General features: G+C 49.2%; 1 protein-coding gene across 4 annotated transcripts; it reads left to right on the plus strand.

Annotated features, from left to right (window-relative positions):
- Nucleotides 1-2,987: 2,987 nt before the first annotated feature.
- LOC101596013 (zinc finger protein OZF-like) lies at nt 2,988-24,920 on the plus strand. Of its 4 annotated transcripts, XM_045139174.1 has the most exons (6): nt 2,988-3,189; nt 4,549-4,627; nt 8,372-8,498; nt 17,799-17,891; nt 20,866-20,972; nt 21,505-24,920. In XM_045139174.1, exons 3-6 carry the CDS (start codon nt 8,465-8,467, stop codon nt 22,699-22,701), a joined length of 1,431 nt encoding a protein of 476 aa, XP_044995109.1. In that variant the 5' UTR covers nt 2,988-3,189; nt 4,549-4,627; nt 8,372-8,464; the 3' UTR covers nt 22,702-24,920. The 4 variants fall into 4 exon arrangements, with proteins under 4 accessions (XP_044995109.1, XP_044995106.1, XP_044995108.1 ...); XM_045139171.1 differs by lacking the exon at nt 4,549-4,627; XM_045139172.1 differs by lacking the exons at nt 2,988-3,189; nt 4,549-4,627 and adding an exon at nt 3,297-3,428.
- Nucleotides 24,921-25,463: the final 543 nt, after the last annotated feature.

Genomic DNA, 25,463 nt, shown 5'->3' on the forward strand with positions numbered 1-25,463 from the left:
ACATTAACCACTCCTTGACACAAAAAAGTCACAGTCACTGGGCTCTACGGGAGGGAAAAAAACCCCAAAATATTGCCTAGGAGGGCTGGAGAGAGGGCTTAGTGGTTAAATCGCTTGCCTGTGAAGCCTTAGGAGCCAGGTTCAATTCCCCAGAACCCAAGTAAGCCAGATGCACAAAATAGCGCATGTGTCTGGAGTTCATTTGCAGTGGCTGGAGGCCCTGGTGCGCCCATTCTCTCTATCTGCCTCTTTCTCTCTCTTCTCCCTTCTTCTCTTCTTCTTCTTCTTCTTCTTTTCTTCTTCTTCTTCTTCTTCTTCTTCTTCTTCTTCTTCTTCTTCTTCTTCTTCTCACTCTATCCAATAAATAAATAAAATATATTTTAATTGCCTAGGAAGGCACACAGGTGTATATTCTGGAGAAGACGAAAATATTAAAGATTTGCATAATTCAACATCTCAGAATAACAGTGGGATTCTGGTTTGTTTCAGGATGGGGCACGTCAGCCAGATGTGGCGCTGCACCCAAGTCTGTATTCTCAGCACTCAGAGGCAGTGGCGGGGTTATCTTGAGTTCAAGGCCAGCCTGGTTAACAGCGTGAATTCCAGGCAGCCTGAGCTACATAGTAAAATCTGTCTCAAAAACTCCAACATAAATAAAAGATAAAATTTTTTAAAAAAATCAATCAATCAATGAGATATCCTACTTCATTTCCTCATAAGATGGAGCTTATTAACTTTGAGGTAATCATTAATATCCTAACTCTTGAATGACCACCAGATCAGTCAGTTTGTCCCTGAGCTTGGTGTTACAGTTTTAGTTTTCTTTCTAAACCAAAATAGATCATAAGAGCCCTCACTGGGTCTAAGACACTTTGCAGTTTCCTGCACAAACTAGGACACTTACGGAACTGGTTTCAGTCAGGAACAAAATGAACAGTAGAGATGGGCCGATCAAATCATAGAAATCAGGTAACTCAGGTAAGGTTGAAAGGCCACAACTAGTGGTTCATATTGTCATATTAATTTAAGGAATCATATGTTTTGAATGCTACAGAGAATTAAATTTTACCTTTTGGGATACATGTGACATGAAAGTGGAGGAGAGTAGATGAATGAAAACAAAATATGACAATACGTGTGAAAAAAGCTTAAAACCCCCATTACTTGGTACACTAACATAAAAAATTAATTTAAAAATGTCTTAGTTCTGCCTCACATTTTTTTATGTATTTGATATTACTGTCAAGGGATTAATTCCCATTTCAAAGCTCAGACTTTATCTTCAAAGGAGAGTTGAAAATGTACTGGTTTAAAAACACGTGGGGGGGCTGGAGAGATGGCTTAGCGGTTAAGCGCTTGCTTGCCTGTGAAGCCTAAGGACCCTGGTTCAAGGCTCAGTTCCCCAGGTCCCATGTTAGCCAGATGCACAAGGGGGCGCACGCGTCTGGAGTTCGTTTGCGGAGGCTGGAAGCCCTGGCGCGCCCATTCTCTCTCTCTCCCTCTATCTCTCTTTCTCTCTTTGTCTGTCGCTCTCAAATAAATAAATAAATAAAAATAAAAACTCGTGGTATTCAAGAAAGAGAGCTAAGTTGGAGGGGTGGGCAGAAGGGAGCAAACAGGGAAGGAGGAGAGAAGGGGAAAGGGAAAAAAATTGTTGGAAAACTGCATAATACCTAATTTTTCAGGATTCTCTGGAATTAATAAGTAGATTTTTTGGTCATATGATTTTGAAAATGTTTTTTTTTTAATTTATTTTATTCATTTATTTATTTACTTGAGAGAGAAAGAGACAGAGATAGAGGGAGAGAGAGAGGATGGGTGTGCCAGGGCCTCCGGCCACTGTAAACGAACTCCAGACACATGTGCCAGAGAGAAAAAGATAAAGAGAGAGAGAGAGAGATAGAAAATGAGCATGCCAGGGCCTGTAGGTGCTGCTGGAAAAAAGAAAGAAAAGAAAAGTAAAAAAAAAAAAAAAAACCCTCCAGACGCATGAGAGAGAGAAAATGGGCGTGCCAGGGCCACCAGCTACTGCAAATGAATTCCAGATGCATGTGCCAGACAGAGAGGCAGGGAGAGAGGGAGGGAGGGAGGGAGAGAGAGAGAAAGAAAATGGGTGTGCCAGCGCCTCCAGACACTGCAAAGAAACTCCAGAGGCTAATGCCAGGGAGAGACCAAGATGGGGGAGGGGAGAAAGAAGGGGCGTGCCAGGGCCTCCAGCCACTGCAAATGAACTCCAGACGCAGGAGAGAGACAGAGAGAGAGGAGGGAGGGGGGAGAAAATGGGCATGCCAGAGCCTCCAGCTACTGCAAACAATCTCCAGACATCAGACTCATGTGTCAGAGAGAGAGAGAGAGAGAGAGAGAGAGAGACAAAGAGAGAGAGAGAAAATCGAGAATGGACATGCCAGGGCCTCCAGCTACTGCAAACTGCAGACTCATGTGGCAGAGAGAAAGACACAGAGAGAAAGGGAGGGAGGGAGACAGAGAGAGAGAGAGAGAGAGAGAGAGAGAGAGAGAGAGAGTGTAGGCACCCCAGGGCCTCCAGCCACTGCCAATGAACTTCAGACGCACGCACCGCCTTGTGCATCTGGCATTACGTTTGGGCTCCTGGAGGAATCGAACCCGGGTCCTTTGGGGCTTTAGCAGGCAAGCGCCTTAACGCGCTGAGCCACGCATGTCTCCACCCCTGTCACGTACAGACTTCCATTCGGTGCATAAGACAAATGCTTGTAGATAATTCACGAAGCTGACAGATCCTCCCGTGCCAGGTTTAAGGTGCCTACGTTGGTTCGCCCACAAGCCTGCAGTCCGGTCCACGTCAGTCAAGGGCCTGAAGGGAGGGGGCCCGGGGGCGGGGCTTAGGGTCTTGTGGGCGGGGCCTGTCGCAGTGGCGTGAGAACCGCCCAATCAGACGCGCGGCCGGGCGAGCCGGGGGGCGGGGCTTCGGCGGGCGCCTCTGGCCTCTTTGTCTCTGGTCCCGCCTTCCGCCCGCCATCTTGGCATCCGCGTCCTTCTCCTTCTCCTCCTTCGTCTTCTCCTCCTCCTCTTCCTCCTCCTCCTCCGCCTCCTCCTCCTCCTCGGGAGGCTCCGTGTCCGTTCCTCCAGCGCTCTAACGCCCGTGGACACCGGCGGTGCGACGGGGGGCGGAACATCCCAGGTGGACGCTGCATGTCCGGGGAGCCGGCGATGGTGAGCATCCGGGTCTCCGGAGCCCCGGGGAGGAGGAGGAGGAGGAGGAGGAGGAGGAGGAGGAGGGGGCGGCGCGGGCATCGTCGCTGTCCGCGGGGCGCTGCGTCCACTGCGCCGGGCTGGGGACTGGGCCGGCCCCGGGGTGTCCTGTCCAGTCTCGGTGGACGCGGTCACTTCCGGCCTGGGCTGCGGGCCTCTCTCTCTAGGTCCTGGAGCCGAGTGTCTGCACGTTGATGCAGGTGATGGTGAGGGCGGGGGTGGGTGGTCAGGGGACTCCGGCGTCCTCGGGTGTCCTGTCCAGTCCCGGTGGACGCGGTCACTTCCGGCCTGGGCTGCTGGCCTCTCTCTCTAGGTCCTGGAGCCAAGTGTCTGCACATTGATGCCGGGTGATTGTGAAGACAGGGGTGGGTGGTCAGGGGACGCCAGTGTCCTCGGGTGTCCTGTCCAGTCCAGGTGGACGCAGGGAAATTCTGGCCCTGGCTGCAGGCCTCTCTCTATATGTCCTGGGACCAAGTGTCTGCGCATTGATGCAGGGTGATGGTGAGGACGGGGGTGGGTGGTCAGGGGACTCCGGGATCCTCGGGTGTCCTGTCCAGTCCGGGTGGACATGGTCACTTCCGGCCTGAGCTACGGGCCTCTCTCTCTGTGTCCTGGAGCCGAATGTCTGCACATTGATGCATGGTGATGGTGAGGACGGGGGTGGGTGGTCAGGGGACTCCGGGGTCCTCGGGTGTCCTGTCCAGTCCGGGTGGACACGGTCACTTCCGGCCTGGGCTGCGGGCCTCTCTTTATATGTCCTCGAGCCGAGTGTCTGCACATTGATGCAGGGTGATGGTGAGGACGGGGGGGGGGGGCGGGTGGTCAGGGGACTCCGGGGTCCTCGGGTGTCCTGTCCAGTCCGGGTGGACGCAGCCACTTCCGGCCTGGGCTGTGGGCCTTTCTCTACGTCATGGAGCCGAGTGCATACTGATGCAGGGTGATGGTGAGGACAGGGGTGGGTGGTCAGGGGTCCCTTATGCAAAGAGCGGTGGTCCATAGGGGTCCACTGTCTCTCCTGCCGCTGGGGGGGTGGGGGAGAGAATTCGCAGTCTGGCATGGCTTCCTAAATAGCCCCAGGAATTCTCCTCTCAAATAAGGTAAAAGATTTATTTCAAGGGGGAACAGAAAGCAAAGTGAGTGGAAATAGAGTATAATGGCCCAGATGTAATGGTGGGGGTCTTTCTGGTGACTGCACACACATGTGACCCTGGCTTTTTAGATGCTGTGTCGCAGTCAGGTTCGCATTGCTGGCAGAAATCACCCTACCAAGAGCAGCTTTTGGGGAAGAAAAAAAAAAAAAGGATTTATTTTGGCTTACAGACTCGAGGGGAAGCTCCATGATGGCAGAGAAAATGATGGTATCAGCAGAGTGTGGACATCAGCTCCTGTCCAACTTCAGGTGAACAGCAATGACAGGAGAGTGTGCCAAACACTGGCAAGGGCATACTGGCTGTAATATCCATCACCCCGCCCCCAACAATACACTGTACCAGGAGGCGTTAATTCCCAAATCTCCATCAGCTTGGGAACTTAGCACTCAGAACACCTAAGTTTATGGGGGACACCTGAATCAAACCACCACATTCCACCTCTGGCCCCATAAACCATAACATGATACAAAATACAATGTATACCGTCCAACTTTAAAGGTCCCCATAGTTTTTATCAATCCTGATGATGTTCAAACATTCCCATAGTCCAAGATCTTTTTTTTTTTTTTTACTTTTTTATTTATTTATTTGAGAGTGACAGACAAAGAGAGAAAGACAGATAGAGGGAGAGAGAGAGAATGGGCACGCCAGGGCTTCCAGCCTCTGCAGACGAACTCCAGACGCGTGTGCCCCCTTGTGCATCTGGCTAACGTGGGACCTGGGGAACCGAGCCTCGAACCGGGGTCCTTAGGCTTCACAGGCAAGCGCTTAACCGCTAAGCCATCTCTCCAGCCCAGTCCAAGATCTTTTAACTGAGCCATAATACCAAGAAAAAATCTCCCCCCGAACCTATAATGGCACAGAATAAACACCCACACTGCAAAAGATGGCATTGGGCATAGCAAACATTCAACCAAGATTCAAACAAGATTTAAAACAAACAGGGCAAACATCAAATTCTGTAGCTTCAAGTACAACTCTAGCCAATGACAAATCTCCAAGTCCGATAATTCTAACCAGGAACAAGTCTCTGGAGTTCTAATTCTGCCCCTCCAGCTGGGCTATTCACAGTCCTGGAAAACTTCATCCAGGGCCGGCAGCTTTCCTTAGCAGCCATCTCGTGGCCCTGGCATCTCCACTGCAACCCAAGGTCCATCCTCACAGCTCCATCGGGTCTCCACGCAGGCATCCAGCAAACCTGCCTCACACTGCCCGTGGCTGGATGCGCGTGACCCCTCGTGTTGCAAACTCAGTGACCCCCTCTTTCCTGCATTTCTTAAACTCCACCAGGTGGGGTGCCAGTTTGTGAATCCAGAGGGGCATAAAACAGATTTTGAGGAACAGGACACTCCTTGACCATTCAGGCCCCTTCAAAAGAGTCTATGTTCTTCCTGTTGTCCCAATGCAGGTCAGCTGGCCCAGTCACAGTGGTTGTAAAGGCATTCAGAATGCGTAAGTTTGGTGGGGGGGGGGGGGGGGGTTGGCACCTGAATCAGACCACCACAGTCGCGCTGTCCTAGTGGACATTGTGAACTATAAAGTTCCTGGCCAGAAGCCACACACTACTGTTCAGCTTATTCAAGGCTGAGAAAAGACATTTCTGTGGTTTGGGGGACTTAGAACGTTGCAGGTCCAGAGCCAGTTTTGCTTCTGGTCTATCTTAGCCCCACCCTCAAATCAAGTGACCCTTTTATTGTCCTCCTTCATGTCTGACATAGCATCCTGTGACTATCAGGTAAATTCTCTAGAACAGATAGACGCCCCCTAACCGGACCCAGGAGCCCAGAGTGTCATAGCATCTGAGTCATGTAGGCAGAAATTTTACCCACTGTGCTATGCAGTGCCTACCCAAAGCTTCCATCATCCATGTGAAAAGCATTTCGTTTTGGTTTGGTTTTTCGGGGTGGTGTCTCACGCTAGCCTAGGCTGACCTGGAATTCACTGTGCAGTCAGGGTGGTCTCGAATTCACCGTGAAGCTCCTCCCTCTGGCTCCCAGGTGCTGGAGTGAAAGTTAGTGCGTCACCACGCCCGCCCGGCTGAAAGACATTCTGATGTATCACTTTCTTTGTTCCATTACTGTAAACACTCAGTGAAATACTTATTATGTTAGAGTATGGAATTTGTAGTAACCTAAATCTGTTATTCCAAAGCTGTGGTCACAGTTCAAAAATAAACCATCTCTTGGATGTGAAAGCTGTGCTTTTAGGGGGGATCAACTCAAGGTTTAAAATTTTCAGCAAAAAGAATGAGACACCCAAAGAAGATGAGAGCTTGGGCAGAGAATGGTGCTCTGTGAAGTGGGGTGGGCAGACAGAGAGGGAAGTGGGAGGGGAAGATGATCAGATTGTACTATGGACATGCATTCCAATTATCCCTACCAATGTTAAAAACAAGTGAAAAATTAAAGTTTCATCCCCTCACTTCAAAGTGAAGCATTTACGCAAGCGCCGAGCATGGTGGCACACACATATAATCTCAGCTCTGGGGAGGTAGAGGCAGGGGGCGTCGAGAGTTCAAGGCCATCCACAGCTACAGCAAGTTTCTTGGGGGAGGAGGGCATGTGAGAACCGTACCCCACACAGAAAAGGGTTTTTAAAGGGGAGTTTACTTTGGACCAAATCGGAGTGACTGTTGCCTAGGAATAAAAATGCAGGTCGCCTCAAATGACCTGTTCCAAACATGGATGTGGTTATATGAACTATTGTACTTACGGCAGAGCAGAAAGTCCTAAACGGAGACAGCAAGCCTCCGTGTTGTTTTGCCCATCAGGTAAGGGGATTACCTGAAAGCAGGGAGCCTCCGGTGTAGGTCTCTCAGATATCTCTTCATATTCTTAGTTCGGGTTGTCTAACGTTGAACCTGCGAGTTGACAGGACGTTAGGCCATGTGCAGAAGGTGACTTAAAGAGAGCCCGAGAGAGACTTCTGTCTGAAGCTGCCACCTTCCAACTCCACACTTACGAAGCTCTGGTTCAGCTTTGTCAAATCTTTGATATGGATGAGGTGCTTTTTTTTCTGGGAACTTCAGTTCCTACTGTTGAATTTTCATTTGTAAACCGAATTCTAAGGTGGTTTTATGATGTGTATTGTTTGGTTGTTAAGTATAGGAACAGTCATTAGGTTATGAGATAAGACAGGAATGCTAATATGCTAGAACTCAAGGCCTCAAGCAATATTCTGGCCTTCCAACAGTTTTTGTCTTGTTTGTTTGTTTGTTTATTTACTGAGAGAGAGAAAAAGAAGTAGGTTGATAGAATTGGCATGCCTTCTGCTGCTGGAAATGAACACCAGACACATGCGCCACCTTGTGCATCTGGCTAACGTGGGTCCCGGGGAATTGAACCCAGGTCCTTTGGCTTTGCAGGCAAATGCCTTAACCACTAAGCCATCTCTCCAGCCCTGTTGCTTTGTTTTATTTTTACTTCCCTTGAGAAATCATGAAGAAGTCAAGCATTCTGTTTTCAGAAAGCTTTCACTGTTGCTAAATTTTTCATGGCTCCTACATCCAGCTCTGTGACCCCATATGGGACCCACTTTAAGAATAAGACCTTTTCTATGGGTGCTTGGAATTGAACCCTTGCCCCGACATCTTCTGGGCATGGTGCCACTGTGTTTTGCCACTGGCCCCAACATCTGCCCTTCAGTGGAAGTGTTTATTCTTTCCAGATTTAGTGTGTTTATGTGGTTGAAGGTAGGCATACCTTTTTCTTACTCTTAACACAAACCTTACGTGTGTGTGTGTGTGTGTGTGTGTGTGTGTGTGTGTGTAGTAAATACTTTGTGTTGTAATTCCCCATTTAATCCTATGCTCTTGAGTCACTGCCTTAACACACATGTAAGGTAGGTACAGGTATTGATTTTTCTTCCACGATACATGATATGAATCAAACTACACCCTCCCTAAGACGCTGGCATGATGCACCTGCCCACAGAAGGGCCTAGTTTCTGTCCCCAAGGCCGAGGACTCGGACTTAAAGGAGATGTCATTACAGTGGTCAGTGTCATTTGAGGATGTAACCGTGGACTTCACCTGGCGGGAGTGGCAGGAGCTGGACGCTGCTCAGAGGACCCTCTACAGGGATGTGATGCTGGAGAACTACCAAAGCCTGGCGTCCTTGGGTGAGTGAAACTCGGTCGCGGTCATTCCTCTGCCTAACTTTTACCCTGCACACCATTTACAGCGATCAGATGAAGGCCGTTGGTAAGTCTGTCAGCTCAGGCATTGTGTTTCCATTGGGCACATTTGAAGCTTGGTAGCTATTTTGAAATATTTGCTGAATTGTTGTTTACTGTGTATTCAGCACTGGACAACAGAACATAAAAAGTGACTCCGTCTCTTCCGGATGCCCTGCAGCAGATGTTAGCCACCCTCTCTGCGTCCCTCTGCCTGTCCCCGGTCCTTCTCACACTCACGACCACTGCTTTATTCACATGTTTGAGCTCGGCCCTAGCTTGCAAGTAGAATGAGAACATGCAGGATTTTTTCCTTTGGTATATCACTTACGTACCAAGATTTCTCCTGGGGAGATGTGCAAGAAAGAAAGACCTGTCTGTCCCAAATATGTAGGGAGTTGATCGCCGAGAGAAAGATTCTGTTAAGTCCAGTTTGGTGAATAAATGGGTTCATTGAGGTTTCTTAAAGCTCACAGGTGACTCTCAGGCAGCTATGCTACCAAAAATTAAAAGTCAAAAAGAAAAAAAAAAAAAAACCCAACCCTAGTCATTTTTTGACCTCTTTTTAAAATTTTATTAAATTTTTTATTTATTTCTTTGAGAGCAACAGACAGAGAGAGGCAGAGAGAGGGAGAGAGGATGGGCGCGCCAGGGCCTCCAGCCACTGCAAACGAACTCCAGACGTGTGTGCCCCCTTGTGCGTCTGGCTAACGTGGGACCTGGGAATCAAGCCTCGAACTGGAGTCCTTAGGCTTCACAGGCAAGCGCTTAACCGCTAAGCCATCTCTCCAGCCCATTTTTTTGACCTCTTAAAAGGCACATACAGTCAGGGGAGAAGACTCCCTGACAGTCTGGCGAGGGAGTGGTGGCAGCCCACTACCTTACTGTGCACCTCTCTCCACTTTCCTTTCTTGCTGTGACGAAGAGCCAAGGTCGTCCTACGATCAAATACATACGCAGCTATACTGCGTCGGTAGTCCTTCCAAGGCCAAAGGAAGTACCTCTGCTCTAGCTTCCTGTGATGCCCGCCGCGCCTGCCCACACCGCACGCTGAGGGCACTCTCGCTGCCATGATAACACACGTTTAAGGATGCTAAGCCTAGGATCCAGTCACGAGAGAGAATGTGCAGTGTTTGTCCTATACCTGGGTTACCACACTAAAAGTAACAGTTTGCAGTTCCAACCATTTTCCACCAAATTTTGTAGTTTCATTTTGAATGGAGTTCCCGTGTGTGTGTGTGTGTGTGTGTGTGTGTGTGTGTGTGTGACCCGCATTATCCATCCCTCTGTTGATGGACAGCCAGGCTGACTCCATTGCCTCCCGTCTTGAGTAGCAGTGCCCACGGACGAGCAGATGCCTCTGTAGTAGGAGCAGAGGCCCGGCGTCCCGTGCGAGCTCTGTTTGGAGTTTTCTGGGAAGCCTCCGCACTGATACGCGTAGTGGCTGCACCATTTATACTCCCTCCAGCGCCCTTTCCTCAGCGCTGCCTGCATTTGTGACTTTCTCATTATTTGCATGCAGAGACAGAAAGGAGAGAGAGAGAGAGAATGGGCCGGCCAGGTGTCTAGTCACTGCAAGCAAAGTGTGGGTGCACGCCCCACTTTGTGCATCTGGCTTTACATGGTTACTGGAGAATCGAACCCAGGCCGTCAGGCTGTGCAGGCAAGTGCGCCTTAGCCGCTGAGCCGTCCCTCCAGCCCCCAGTGCGTTGTTGCTTTTGTTTTCTTGATGAAAGTCATTCTGATCAAGGGATGAGGTCGAATGTGACCTGTAGGGGCACTGAGCACTTTTTCGTGGTATGCATAGGCCATTCATATTTCTTTTTTCTTTTTTTTTTTTTAATTTTTTTTGGTTTATTTTTATTTATTTATTTGAGAGCGACAGAGAAAGAGGCAGAGAGGGGGAGAGAGAGAGAGAGAGAGAGAGAGAGAGAGAGAGAGAGAGAGAGAGAGAGAGAGGGGGAGAGGGAGAGAGAGAGAGAATGGTTGCACCAGGGCTTCCAGCCATTGCAGACGAACTCCAGACGCGTGCGCCCCCTTGTGCATCTGGCTAACGTGGGTCCTGGGGAACCGAGCCTCGAACCGGGGTCCTTAGGCTTCACAGGCAAGCGCTTAACCGCTAAGCCATCTCTCCAGCCCTTATATTTCTTCTTCTGAGAACTCCGCTTGGTTCCGCAGCCCACTTTCATTTGTCCGCGTGTGTTTTCTTGAGCGCTGTCTATGTTCTAAGTACCCGTGCTCGTCAGAAGCAATGCTGGAGTTTGGTGGCCGTCCTTTACGTGGCTAACTGTCCTTTGCTTGTCCATTGCTGGCCTCATTCCCTGCGCAGCCCTAGTCCCAATCAGACACATCTTGCCCACTGCTTGAAGCACCTTCCCAACTTCTTCCTCTAGCAGGTTTAGTTTCACATCTCACATTAAACCTTGATACCTTTGGACTTGACTTTTTGTGGGGGAGGGGTGTGAGTGTAAATGTGCACTCGTGCGTCCCAGTGTGTGTGTGTGTGTGTGTGTGTTCGTCTACACTGGAGGATGACTTTCCAGGTTGGCCCTCGCCTTCCTTCGTGCTTGAAGCAGGGTCCGTAGCTGCTCACTCTTTTCCACTGGATCGCTTCTAGGAAATTCTGAGCTCATGTCCCATCTCATCACAGAGGTGCTAGGATTGCAGAAGCTCGCCACAACCTCTGGCTTTCCATGCAGGCCCCATGGCCTAATCCCAGCTGGCCGAACTTGCGTGCTAAAGCACCCCGTGCACCGAGCCCCGCCCCAGCCCCACTGCTGGTGCCCGTTGCGGGGTGAGAGCCTGGAACCTCACTCACTTCACTCTTCCGCATGGGGACGCCAGCTCCGGTGGTTCGAGCCTGACCTTTCTGGAATAGAGAATTTTGGCATTTTTGTCAAAGCTGAGCTGCGGCTGCGCAGGTCAATGCCAGGACCGTCTGCAGGCGGTTCTGTGCCAGGCCATTCTGCTGCTGTGACGGCGGCTCGTAACACACCTTTCAGTCGGGCTTGTTGATACCCATCTCAGTTTCTCTGTTCTGCAGGAATTGTTTTGTTTTGTTTTGTTTTTCCTCAGGATTGCTTTGACAATCTGAGGTCTTTTGTGTCTTCAAATGAATTTTAAGCTTCCTTTTTCTATTTCTCTAAAGAATGGGTTTGGGATTTTGAGGAGGATGACATTGAATCTGTAAATAACCTTTGGAGAGACAGCGTAGCTATTTTCACAGTACCAACTCTTCCGGTCAGTGAGCTGGTGAGTTCTGTCTCCCAACGCCTTCTTCAGTTTCTCTCTCGAGTGGCCTAGGCTTTTCATAGAGAAGTTGTGTACTTCCTTGGTTGGGTTAATTCCTGGGCATTCTGTTTCATTTTATTTTATTTTTAAAAATATTTTATTCTTATTTATTTATTTGACAGAGAAAGAGGGAGAGGGGAGAGAAAGAGAATGGGCACACCAGGCCTCCAGCCACTGCAGATGAACTCCAGATGCATGCGTTCCCTTGTGCATCTGGCTAGCATGGGTCCTGGGGAATTGAACCTGGGTCCTTTGGCTTTGCAGGCAAACGCCTTAACTGCTAAGCCATCCTTCCAGTCCTCATTTTATTTTTGAGGTAATAGTGAATTGAGTTGCTTCTCTGACTCCTTGTCATCTTGTTTTTTTGGAGGCATATAGAAAGGCTATAGATTTAAAAAAAAAAAAGTATTTATTTATTTGACAGAGAGTGAGGAAGAGGCAGAGAGAGAGAGCGAGAATGGACGCACCAGGGCCTCCAGCTACTGCAAACGAACTCCAGATGCATGTGCACCCTTATGCATCTGGCTTATGTGAGGCCTAGGGAATTGAACCTGGGTCCTTAGGCTTCACAGGCAAGCACCTTAACCACTAAGCCATCTCTCTAGCCCAAGGCTGCAGGTTTTTAATGTTAATTTTGTAACCAGTCACTTTGCTGAAACTGTTTATCAGTTCTAAGAGCCTTCTGGCCAAATCTTTAAGGTCCCTGATGCAGATAAGGGTGTGCGACCTTTTGCGTGTGCATATGTGTGGCGTGGCGCATGTGTGTGCCATGCTTGGCGTATGCACCTGGGTGTTCCAGTGCCACTCCTGCATGTGCCTGGAGAGGCAGAGGAGGACTCCGTGCCACTCTCCATCACTCATCTGCCTCCTGTTTGTGAGACAGCCTTTCTCACTGATTCCAGAACTTGCCGTTTTTCGTGAGCCCCAGCTCTACTTAGGTCTCTGGTCCTCACAGGACTGGAGTTAGAGATGTGCAAGGCCCCATCCACCATCACCCACGAGCACTGGGGTGTGAACGCAGGCCACCTCTCCCCAGCCCCCGCTCGCACAGGAGCCCTTCCCTGCCGCGTGGCCTCTCCAGCGGCCGTCCTCTGACGTCTCCCTCTCTTGCGGGCGTTCCTTTCGCTTGTCTGTCCTGGCTTACTGCACTGGCCACGACGCGACTGCATAAGACTGAGGAGGCCGGCCACACCTGCCCTGTCCCGCCCTGTCCTGCCCTGCCCATCCTGTCTGTTGGATGTTCTAAATTCCTTGTGTGTGTGAATAGGCATCAGCATCTCTGCCCATAATTTAGGGAACTTTTCTGCGCAAATTTTTGCTGAAAATGTTTTTTAGAATAAAACTCTACACTTAATCTCTTATGCCCATGACTCTTAAAATTTGTGTTTTGTGGTTTACTGAATATCTTGAAGGTCACGCCCATGCCTTTTTGTTAACAGCCTGTTGTCCGTGGTGGAACATTCCAGCTCTTCCACCCTGTCTTCTGGCTAAGCTCTTGTGTCCTCCCCTTGATTCCTTCTGCTAGGAAGGCTTTTCATGGTGCTTTTTATTCAGCTTGGTGTGTTTTCATTTCCTTATTTCAGTTTGCTTTATGCTTTAGCATTTCTCTCTCATATCTTTTATCAAATTCCTTATTTCCATCAATTTTTTTATGTTCTCATGGATTAACTCAGGCATTTATTTTCATATTTGAGTTTGTTTTGAACATACTTATAGTCTTAACTCTGACTGTGTGTGGGGGATCTCTTCACCTTCGGTCTCAGCGGAAGATTGCTGAGGGATTAATTGTGGATGAGACGGAGCGCCCTGGTGTCTCATGGCTGTTGTTCTGCATTGCAGCTCACGCATCTGGACCTGAGTTGACACACGCATCACCTTGAGCGTCAGGCTTACGTGGGTCCTGGGTTCTTCGGCTTTGCAGGCAAGCGCCTTAACCACTAAGCCCTCTCTCCAGCCCTGAGATTACTTCGTTATCATGTTGACTCACCTTTCTTCCCTCAGAGAACATGTTTGCACTGATCAAGATGATTAGGTTATTGGTGGTTTACAGTGTTGTTCCCTTCTGCTAAATCAGTGTTCCAGGACATTAAACTCGAACCCCGGCTCCCTCATGTTTACTGCCCACCAGCTCTCTGAAGAGGACTTGCGGACGCCCAGAGTTCCCCAAAGGTGAAGGGCGGCTCGAGGGCTCTTGGCTGTGCGGGACCTCACTGTTGGTGAATGACAGGCCCCAGGCTTGCGGTGCGCCGAGCTCCTCAACGGTGAAATGTGGGCCAGCGCTCGTAAAGGGCCACGTGTCTCTGCGGGTGAGGGGCCGGAGGCTGTCGCGTGTGCAGTCTCCCTGGAGGGGAGGGCTGGTCGGCTTTTCCGTACGTGCTTAACGCCGGTGCGTGCCCTCTTTGAGAAACGGCCACTCGGGTCCTTTGCCCAGAGCTCACGAGATCACTGGATTTCCTGCTGCTTAGATGTCTGAGGTCCTCACATATTCTGGAACCTAATCTCTTGTTGGATAACTAGTTCAGCCTTATTTTCTCCTTCTGTCATCGAGTCTCGTTCTTATTGATTGCTTGCTTTCCTGTACTTTGAGGTTGATGTGTCCCGGTCTTTTGATCTTAGTGAGCAGTAATTGTGACACAAGTCAGAGATTCTTTTTTGCCCCTCTGTCCTGAAGGCCTGTCCGGATATTCTGGGAGCTTCGTAGTTCACACACACATGTCAGTCTTCGACCACTTTGCTTCGTTTCTGTGTGTGGTGAGGCGTGGGTCTGGTACTTTTCCTAAGCATGTCCTTGTTTCCCAGAGCTACTTGCAGTGAGAACTTAGTTGACTAATGTAGTACTCAACTTTATGTCATTTTGAAAAAAACACCCAAGGTAAATATCTTTATAGAGAAAGGCTGTATTTTTGTAAAATATTTTATTTCCTTATTTATTTGAGAGAGGGAGAGAGAGAATGGGCACACCAGGGCCTCCAGCCACTGCATATGATCTCCAGACACATGCGCCCCCTTGTGCATCTGGCTAACGTGGGTCCTGGAGCATCGAACCAGAATCCTTTGGCTTTGCAGGCAAACGCCTTAACCACTAAGCCATCTCTCCAGCCCTGTATTTTTGTTTTTAACCTTGGCTTTGTGTTTGACCCTGCATTGAGGACAAGCAAGCATCATGGCAGGGAGTTACAGCAAAGCTGCTCACCTCATGCAGCCAGGAACCAGAGAGAGAGACGCTGAGGTCCCAGTGTTCCCTCGATGGACTGTCCCCAATGATGGTGTTTTGTCTCACAGTCTAGTGACCAAGACATTTTTTAGCACCTGGCCTTTGGGATGGATGCATTTATGATTAAAAGTATAACACTAAATATGCCTAGCTTTATTTTTGGGTTGACTGTTTTGTCTGTTGGTCTATTTTTTATGCAAATAGGCTATTTTGGTTACTCTCTCAAAGGCAGCTATGGCTGATTTCAGGTTTGTTCCTTTAGAACAGGATTGCTTCCACAACTTGGCATCTTGTCCTTCCTTCTACATCGGCTCTTTTTTTTAGGTCAAAAAACTTTTTTTTTTAATTTTTTTGTTTATTTTTATATATTTATTTGAAAGCAACAGAGAGAGAAAGAGGGAAAGAGAGAGAAAGAGGGAAAGAGAGAGAGAGAATGGGTGCACCATTGCAGCCACTGCAAAAGAACTCCAGACACATGCGCCCCCTTGTGCATCTGACTGACGTGGGTCCTGGGGAACCGAGCCTCGAACCGGGGTCCTTAGGCTTCACAGGCAAGCGCTTAACCGCTAAGCCATCTCCCCAGCCCTCAAAATCTTTTAATACATGAACCCCCTGAGTTTGATCGTAATGGCTTCCCAGTGCCCTCTTTGGTCTGCCCTCGCCCTCCTCCCTCTGTGCCCTCTCCTCTTCCCTAGTTGTCTCGTTTCTGTCCTGCTCCATCACCTACGTCAGAATGTTCCTGGGCTCAATATTGTGCAAGTCTGTGATGTCATGAAGGCCCCGGTTCGTTCACATCCAGAGGACACTTACCCCAAAGCCCTCCTCCCCACTATGACTCTTGCATTCTTCCTGGCCCCGGTCCACCGTGCTCCCTGGGCCTTGGAAGGCTGGATGAAAGCATCTCAGTCAGTACTGAGCTGCCAGCAGCGTCTTTCTTTCAGCACCCCCCAAGAAGCTTCTCTGGTGATTGGTAAGAGCAGTGCTCCTGGTCTTTCCGCCACCTTCCCAACAGTACTCCCTGCACCCCAGTGGGTGCCGAGCGCCCAGCTGGCATTTCTTGAGGAGCCTGGAGTCTCTGCAGTAGTTGCTGCCCTTCTACGCAGGAAGCTTCTCTGATCAGCGGTCTCTGGGCATGGGTGTAAACGCTGGAGGATAAGCTCACAGGCACAGCGTGTCCGCTTAGCCAAAGAGTGCTGGTCATCGTGGTGGGGAAGGCACGTCTGCACAGCAGCAATCCTGCATCAAACCTTCATTTCAAGGAGGAAGTCGAGAGGGAACCGAGCCGGAGCTGGGCTACACCCAGGGGCCACTTTGAAACCACCACATGTCTATTACATTCACAACAGCTTTCGATTGCATTGTTCAGTACATTCATATGTTCATTTACATGTGTGATTTTTCCAGGTGATGGAAATTGCATCCTTGGGATGACTCGCACATGACTATAGATTATAACCATGTGCCAGTTGGGTCCACTAGATTATATATTTTTGAGTTTTTCCACCTATGTTTGTCAGGGAAACTTGGCATGTATTTGTGGCCATCGCCAGTCTTGAAGTTGCTGTGATGCAATGTATCAGGTTAGCAGCTGGGACTTTGGGTGTTCCCCTCCTGGGTGTTCTTTGACAGATGGCTTCAGGTTTTTCTCCTGAAGTCTTCAGAATGCTTTCTTCCTGCGGTTTGTCAATTGAACAACAATGTGACATAGAGTCATTTATTGATTATCCTGTTAGTGTTCCTTTGAGCTTCCTGGACCTGTGTGTATGTCTCTTTCCTATGATGAAAATTCTTTCACTGAATGTGGAGTTGCTTTAAAAAAATATATTTATTTGAGAGAGAGAGAAGTAGGAAGACAGAGAGAATGGGCATTCCAGAGCTTCTAGCCATGGCAAATGAACTCCAGATGCATGTGCCACCCTGTGCATCTGGCTATGTAGGGGTACTGGGGAATCAAACCTGAGTCCTTTGGCTTTGCCAGCAAGCACCTTCATTGCTAAGCCATCTCCTCAGCCCAGGAGTTGCTCTTTCTTTCTTTCTTTCTTTCTTTCTTTCTTTCTTTCTTTCTTTCTTTCTTTCTTTCTAAAGAATGAATTAGCATGTCGGGGCCTCAGCCACTGCATTTGAACTCCAGATGATTGTGCCACCTCAGTGGACATTTGCAACCTTGCATCTGGCTTACGTGGGCTCTAGAGAGTAAAACATGGGTCCTTAGTCTTTGCTGGCAAACGCCTTAACCGCCAAGCCATCTGTCTAGCCCTGGAGCTGTGCTTTTAATGGTTGTGCTTATATGTTCAGAGTTTTATCATTCTTTGTTATTTGGTCTGAGTTTGTAAACTGCCTGGATTATTTTTAAATAGCCAGTCTTTGTGCCCAGGAGACACTCTCCCTCCCATACTGATTCAGCTGCAGACACTTTATTACCATTTCTTTTTTTTTTCATTAGTCAAGTTCTTGACCTGCAGAATTTTTGGCTGCTTCTTTTTTATGACTAGCTCTCTCTTTGTCTAATTTGCCCTAAATGTTATGTGTTGTTTCTTAAAACCATTACTTTGGGTTACATCTCATTCAGCATAATGCCCTTGAAGTAGATGTTCCAGTCAATGAGGAATGTGAGTGTGACCCTCACAGAAGTTTCTAAATTACCCCTCAGAGCACAGTTTGCACATGGAGCTGACATCTTTCATCAGTGGAACTGACTGGCCACCTTCATCCGTGTTGTCCATTGTTGTTACTGTTTACAGGGTACTGTGTGAGCAAACCCGAGTTGATACTCAAGCTGGAACACGGGATTGAGCCATGGACAGCAGCAGAGGCCCCACTCGTAGACTTCTCAGGTCAGTCCTTCTGTACTGGGCAGAAGAGAGGGATCTGCAGAGAGCTGATCAGGCGTCGGTCACGCTGAGCGCTTGTCATCAACTTCCTCCAGATCTGTTCCTGAAAGCAGCCGACCATGGGTCAGACAGTCATGCACAGTGTCTGAGGATGGCTCTCCATGTGAACCCACCTCTCTGTTGTTGGAGTGTAGTTTCTGTGTTTTCTTTTAATTTAAATTTTTTTTTTTTATTTGCAAGCAGAGGGAGAGACAGACAGAGAGAAAGAATGGGCATGCCAAAGCCTCTAGCCACTGCACATGAACTCCAGGTGCATGTGCCATCTTGTACATCTGGCTTACATGGGTCCTGGGGAATCAAACCTGGGTCCTTTGGCTTCTCAGGCAAACAATTTAACTGTTAAGCCATTTCTCCAGCCCTGGAGTGTAATTTCTTGTATGTGCCCAACTCTAATCCCTGTATGTGTCCTAGACATCTTGGATGATTGAATTCCTAAATTCTCAGTTGTCCTTCTTTTCTTGCATATTTTTTAATTTTGTATTTAGTGACATAATATTTAATTCCCTTATAAACAGTTGTCTTTACAATTGTGATATTAATAATCACACAGGTGCACCTTATCTTAAAAAGATCTTACATTCAAGATCAAAGTAAAGTAGCAACATAGTGAATCGTACTATCATTGTGGTATCACAAAGAATGTTTATCAGGAAGAGAAGGAAACAGTAGGACATAGCTTTTAATCCCAGCACTTGGGAGGCACAGGTAGGAGGATTGCTGTGAGTTTGAGACCACCCTGAGACTACATAGTGAAGTCCAGGTCAGCCTGAGCTAGAGTGAGACCCTACCTCGAAAAAACAAACAAAAAAAAAAAAAAAGGAAAGGAAGAAAGAAAAACCCACAAAACAATAGGGCACTTTATCCTAGTAAGGTGAACTTGGCTCCCTGAATCTGAACCGTGAATATGGTGAGAAGAACGTCAGTGACAGTTTCCACAGCTTGAAGGAAACGGGCACCTGGGAGCTCCAGTCAGGAAGGCGAAGTGACTACAGTTATACTAAAGTGAGAAATCAGGAGACTGTTTTAATAAGGGAAAGACTCCAGGTGTGATGCAGCACGCCTTTATTCCCAGCACTCAGGAGGCAGAGGTAGGCAGATCACTGTGAGTTCAAGGCCAGCCTGGGACTACAGAGGGAATTTCAGGTCAGCCTGGGCTAGAGTGAGACCCTACCTCGAAAAGAAAAAACAAAAAACATAGTGGGGGAAAGACCACCATGCCACCAGGCTTATGGGTCAGTGGGGTTGTAAAACAAACGTGAATGTGCACATGCATGTTTTATGCGACGCCAGTTATGTTGAGCTCTTCTCACCGGCTTCGCACGTGTCCTTGTGGAGGACACATGTCGGTGTTCGGTGTCCTGTTCAGCTGCTCTCCACCACCTCATTTCTATCCTTTTTTGAAGTTTTAAAAATACTTATTTATTTGAGAGAGAGTGTGTCATAGAGAGAGAGAGAGGATGGGCACACACCAGGGCAAATGAACTCCAGACACATGTGCCACCTTGAGCATCTGGCTTATGCAGGTCCTGGGGAATCAAACCTGGGTCCTTTGGCTTTGCAGACAAGTGCTTTAACCACTAAGCCATTCCCCCAGCCCCCATGCCCAGTTTTTATGTGAGATGCTGAGGCTCTAAATTTGGGTTCTCCTGCCTGTATATCAAGCACATCTCTCCAGCCTCAAAAAATGTCCTTTTAATGAGAGGAAACTAAAGACTCAGTGAAATATCCAGTAAGTTCCAATACACTCTTCTTACAACTGGAAAGTACAGTTGAAAAGTTAATATAAAAGAAATAATACCAAAGGACCAAAAGGAATCCTATGGCTTAAAAAAGCAGCCAGGTGTAGTGGCTCACGCCTTTAATCCCAGCACTCAGGAGGCAGAGGTAGGAGGTTTGCCATGAGTTGAGGCCAGCCTGGGCTACACAGTGAGTTCCAGGTCAGCCTGGGCTCAAGTGAGACCCTGCCTCAAAACAAAAACAACAAACAAGAAATGATGGAGCTGTGACAGTGCTGTTTTCAAATTGTGCTACACAACCATGTTAACAGAAGCAGCCTAGTGTCGCCCTCAGACACCCACGTGCCCTTGTCATAGAAGGGAAGGGTGAGGCAGCACCCCATGCACATACCTCAGCCTCCTGATTCCCAACCTCCTCGTGAATGTGGCTTTTCTTGCGTCCTGGGTAATCCCAACCAGTCGGGCAGGCTTTGCAAGTAAACGCCTTTAACTGCTGAGCCATCTCTCTAGCTCAGCTGCTTCCTAATTTTTAATGACGCACCCATGGGCCCAGGCAGCAAATGAGAAGTGTGAAATCTAAGAGAGGCAGAAGTAAGAATTTAGAAGAAGCTGCTTTTCAGATTTGAGGGAGAGAATTTGCATATGGAAGCCTGTGGAGAATTCCACTCCGATTTCTCAGGGCAAAGTAAATCAATTGACACATAATTACACATACACGGTAATTAATATATGGTAATTTTACTCTTGCTAAGGAGAGAGAATATATGACAGTGCCCGCATTCCAAAAGTGGGTAGCGTACTGCAAAATACCAGTAGTGAAGTACGTGCAGGGTGGGGTGGCATTACATATTCAGCCAGCGCAAAGGAGAGAGAACCAGGGTGAAAGGGCAGGGGAGAGTTCCTGTGCAGAAACCAACACCTGAGAAGTGGTGGGTACTTACTCCTGCGTGGCTCAACAGAGCAAAGTAAAACACGCGGTGAAGAAAACCAACCTGCCATTGCATTATCTAGTAGTACAATTTGTGCAATCAATTCCTTAAGAACCAAGATGTGCATGCTTAGCATAAATGAAAATTTCAAAATTTATACCATGAAGGTAAAGCAAGCACTTCCTTTATGTTCGACTTGCATAAAAATTTCTTAGGCATGATTCCTGAGTGTTGATCTTGGTAATATTTTAGATGTTGATAACATGAGTGGCCCTATTGATACCAGCCAGGAGAATCAGGAGAGACCCTTATGGGAGGGTGTAACCACCAGCAATGGATCGAACGAAGAGTTGATTGAAGTAAGTAAAACATTTAATGTGGTGGATGTAGAAGGCTGTGTTTCCGCTGGAAGTTAATCCCCGGGAGAATATAATTCTTCAGTTTAGTGAGCCTGAGGGATGGTGGGTGGGGAACCTGGTCATGCTGATGTGATGCAGCTCAGACATTTCCCAGGTGCCTGAGCATCTTGGTCTTCATAGCAAGAAGTAACTTATGTTGTTGCTGTCAGCATTTTGGACCAGGGAACTCCTTACAAAGCAAGTTTAATGGACACACAAGTTTTATATACGAGCCCTGTAGTAACGTCAAGGAACATGGGATGACTCTTGGTTTCGTAGCCCCTCCTACCCAAGGTGCATGACTCAAGTAAGAAAGAAAATTATAAATGTAATCTCCGTAGCAAGACAGAACACACATAGAAGAGAAGCATTACTCATGTGTGGTCGTGAGAAACCTTTCATTAAGAAACCACGTGCCACAAACTGTGAGCAAACGCATGCTTTGGGAACGCCTCACGAATAGAAAGATTTTCATAAATGCTTCTATTTCCAGGCGGAACTAAAGGTTCAAGAGGACATTGACCAGGGGCCAAAATCCTGTGACTGTCAGCTGTGTGTGGAGATGTTTTACTGGAAGTCACAGCACCCCGTGGACCAGATCTTCCACACGTGTGACAAGCCCTGCGAGTGTAAGGAGTGCCGGGAAGCCTTCTACTACAACTCGGCCCTCATCCCGCACCAGGGGCTCAGCACGTACGAGGACCCCCAGCACCCCATGGACCGGCTGTTCCACACGCACGACAAGCCCTGTGGCTGGAAGGCGTGCGAGGAGGCATTCTACTTCAACTCGGGCTTCATCCAGCACCAAGGCCTTCACTCCCACGAGAAGACCTACGAGTGCAAGGCATGCATGAAAAGATTCCCATGGAAGTCGTACCTCATCATCCACCAGCGGTTCCACACGGGCGAGAAGCCCTACGAGTGTCAAGACTGCCGCAAGGCCTTCTTCTGCAAGTCGGACCTCATCCGGCACCAGAAAACGCACACGGGCGAGAAGCCCTACGAGTGCGGAGAGTGCACCAAAACGTTCTACTGCAAGTCCGAGCTCACGCGCCACCAGAGGACTCACGCCGTGGAAAAGCCCTACGTGTGCCAGGAGTGCATGAAGACCTTCAAGTGCAAGTCGGACGTCACTCGGCACCAGAGGACCCACTCCGGCAAGAAAACCCACGAGTGCAAGGAGTGCATGAAGACCTTCTACTCCAAGTCGGACCTCACTCGGCACCAGAGCACGCACACGGGCAAGAAGCCCTACGAGTGTGACGAGTGTAACAAGACCTTCAACTGCAAGTCCGACCTCACCGTGCACCAGCGCACGCACACGGGCGAGAGGCCCTACGAATGCAAGGAGTGCAGGAAGACGTTCCACAGGAAGTCCAACCACACCGAGCACCAGCGAACTCACACGGGAGAGAAGTACCACGAGTGCAGTGAATGCATGAAAAGATTCTCCTGGAAGTCACAGCTCATCGTCCACCAGAGGACTCACACGGGGGAGAAGCCGTACGAATGTGAAATATGCAGAAAAGCGTTCTGCTCTAAGTCAAACCTTATTAGACACCAGAAGACTCATACAGGCGAAAAGCCCTACGAATATGAAGACTATATGAAAACGCTCTACTTTGACCCGGAACTCGCTGAGAGTCAGGAAACCTACAAAAGCGAAGACCTATGGATGGAAGGAATGTAAGACTGGACGTAGAATTCCATACCACATCCCAGAATCCACACAGCTCAAAGCCATAGGACGGGATGGGGCAATGGCTCCGTGGATCAAGCCCTTGCTGAGCAAGCCTCAGTACCCGAGTCCATATCCCCAGATCCCACTTAGCAGCCGAAAGCCATCGGCAGGCTTCCGTAACCCCAGCATGCTGACGGCACAGCGGGAGGCAGAGCCAGGAGACTTTCCCAGAAACTGACGTCCTGCCAAGCCCAGTGTACACACACACCACCGAGCGGCGTGAGCTGCCCCGCCTCAAACAAAGCGGAAGGCGAGGACCGCCGCTCCCCGGCATCCTCTGGCCTTCACGCGCAGGCCCGCCGTGACATGGACGCTGGCAGGTGACATAAAGCCATATAAGGGTCGCACACGCTGCGAAGTTTTCTGCCCCACGTCACACGCCACGCGGCATCAGGAAGCAGACAGGTGAGCAGCCCCGCCAATGCAAGAATGTCACTTAGTCATGAGACGCCCACCCAACGCAAAGAGCATGCAAAACATCCCTCCAGCGGGCCTTTGCCGAACATCAAACTTCATGGAAATATGGTCCTGATGTCGGCTCGGGGGGATGCTTTCTGCCACAGATCCCCTCTGAAACCCAAAGCCCGCACGGCCACCAGTCATGAATGTAAGATTGTAGTCACATTGTGTGCTGTGCCGGACATCCAGGAATGCATGCAGGTGGCTGACCTTGCTGATGTAAAGAACACAGGAAAACCTGCACTCCATAGCGTAGAGTCACAAGATAAGTGAAAACCCACATGTGACGGATTCTGTGAAAACTACCCACAACAAGCCAGGCAGGCCTTCCCGAACATCAGAAAATGTGTACAGGAGAAAGGTCACGTGGAGCAAGGAATTTAGCCAGCTGTAGCCTCACACAGCTTCATCCCAGCCAACCTGTGCTGCTCCGCGGGTCCATGGGGCTGGGGAGCCCAGGGCCGCCCTGTCGGCGCCTTCGAAAGTGCAGGAAGCTTCCTGGTGAGAGGGCTCCTCTGTGTCACGAGAGCCCACCTCGGTGTGAGACCATTACAAAGCAAGTAATGTCCAAGACACCTCATAGAACTGAAAATCTGGCCTGGGAAGCCACCCAGTGGGGACCACGCAGGATCACACAGTACAAAGCATTCACGCTGCCTTGGCGCGCTGACCACGGACGCTCAAGCAGGAGGCCGTGTAAATGCACCCGCTGCAGACAAGGTGCCCAGCCGCTCACGTCAGCTGGCGTCGACTTACTCGTGAGCGCAGGTGCGGATTTGAATGGACAGAACTGCCTGGGCTTCAGTCACGGTCAGTGGCGTTGTGCTTGCTAGTCTCCTATGCGATCAGTTCTTTCATTCAGATCGTCTCCATTGTCAGTCTCTATACTCACAGATAATTGTCTGAAAATGAAAGCAGTCGTATCCAGAAATGGCCACACAGTGAGAATGCCCTACTGTGCGAGGACTTTTCACTGCTCCCTGCTGGCGGAGTCTGCGTCGCGTTTTTTTCTGAGCACTCATCTTGTCGTCCAGGTTCTCGTGTCCCTGACCCTTCTGCTTCACGCTCCTGAGCGCGGAGACCTGTGCCCCAGTGCACAGACGCAAGTTTGTTTAATGGGTAAACCCTTCCACATCTCCATGTCTCAGAAACCTGGAGAGAAGCTATCAGTTGAGATAACACGGATGGAATTTTTTAAGTATATTATTGAAATTTATATTTTCATCTGTGTGCCAATAAGTGAACATGGTGACATTCCTGACAGGACACGTGCTATAATGGGAGAGTCGCGGTGGACACTGCATACAGCCCGGCCATTCTGTCAGACGTCTGGCAGTGTATGTGACATGCCCCAAACGTTTGTGCTGTGTGGTGCCGCTGTTTGATCGTAATGTTCCCCAGAGCCTCCTGCGTGTGGATGCTGAACCCACAGCGGGTGGTGCTGTTTGGTAAGGCTCAGGAACCCTGAAGAGGAGGGGCCTTGATGGAGGGCGCGCGTCCCTGGGGGTGGGCCCTGATACGGTACAGCTCAGCTCTCCTCCCTGCGGGTGCGCAGACGTGACCCAGGCTTCCTGCTCAGACCTGCCGTGCCTCCCCTGCGAGAATGGGCGCTTCCCCTCAAAAGTGTCGGCTGAGAACAAACCCTTCCCTTCCTTAAGCTGCTTCTGGTTGGGTATCGTGTCCCAGCAACAAGACATTAACAAGCCACATGTACAAGACATTAACAAGCCACATGTATATTAATGTTTTCTGTTACGACTCTGCCCTGCAGGTAATTGGCAGAGCTGTATATACGAGGGTACTTTTTGTATAACAAGTGTAGTGACTCAAGGTAGGTACTTGCTTCAGTAGCAGGATACATGCTTTTGCATGCACACCATCCTGACTCCAGTCCCCAGCATAGATAGAGAAATCCAGATAGATGCATACATAGATAGATTAAAACTAGATGGATTTTTGTGACGTTCATGGGAAACTCTTTACTTGGGGAAGTGCAAACACACAGGGACTCCCCCCCCCCCCCAGCTGGGGCTCTGAGGACAGACCAGAGTCCGTTGCACCACCACCACTTTGACGAGATGATGAGTGTGTGGGAGTTACTCCCAGAGCGGCAGGAAGGCTTGCTGAAAGGAGCGTGGGTGCCTAAGGCCGCCGCGTCTCCCGAGCACACGGCAGCACCCACCGCAGCTGAGCTGGGCACGGAGTCTCCGGCACGGTGAAAGACTCGTCTGCAGCCAGGTAGGGCCGGTGGG

The sequence above is a fragment of the Jaculus jaculus genome, chromosome 21 (genome assembly GCF_020740685.1).
Source record: "Jaculus jaculus isolate mJacJac1 chromosome 21, mJacJac1.mat.Y.cur, whole genome shotgun sequence".
NCBI lineage: Eukaryota > Metazoa > Chordata > Mammalia > Rodentia > Dipodidae > Jaculus > Jaculus jaculus.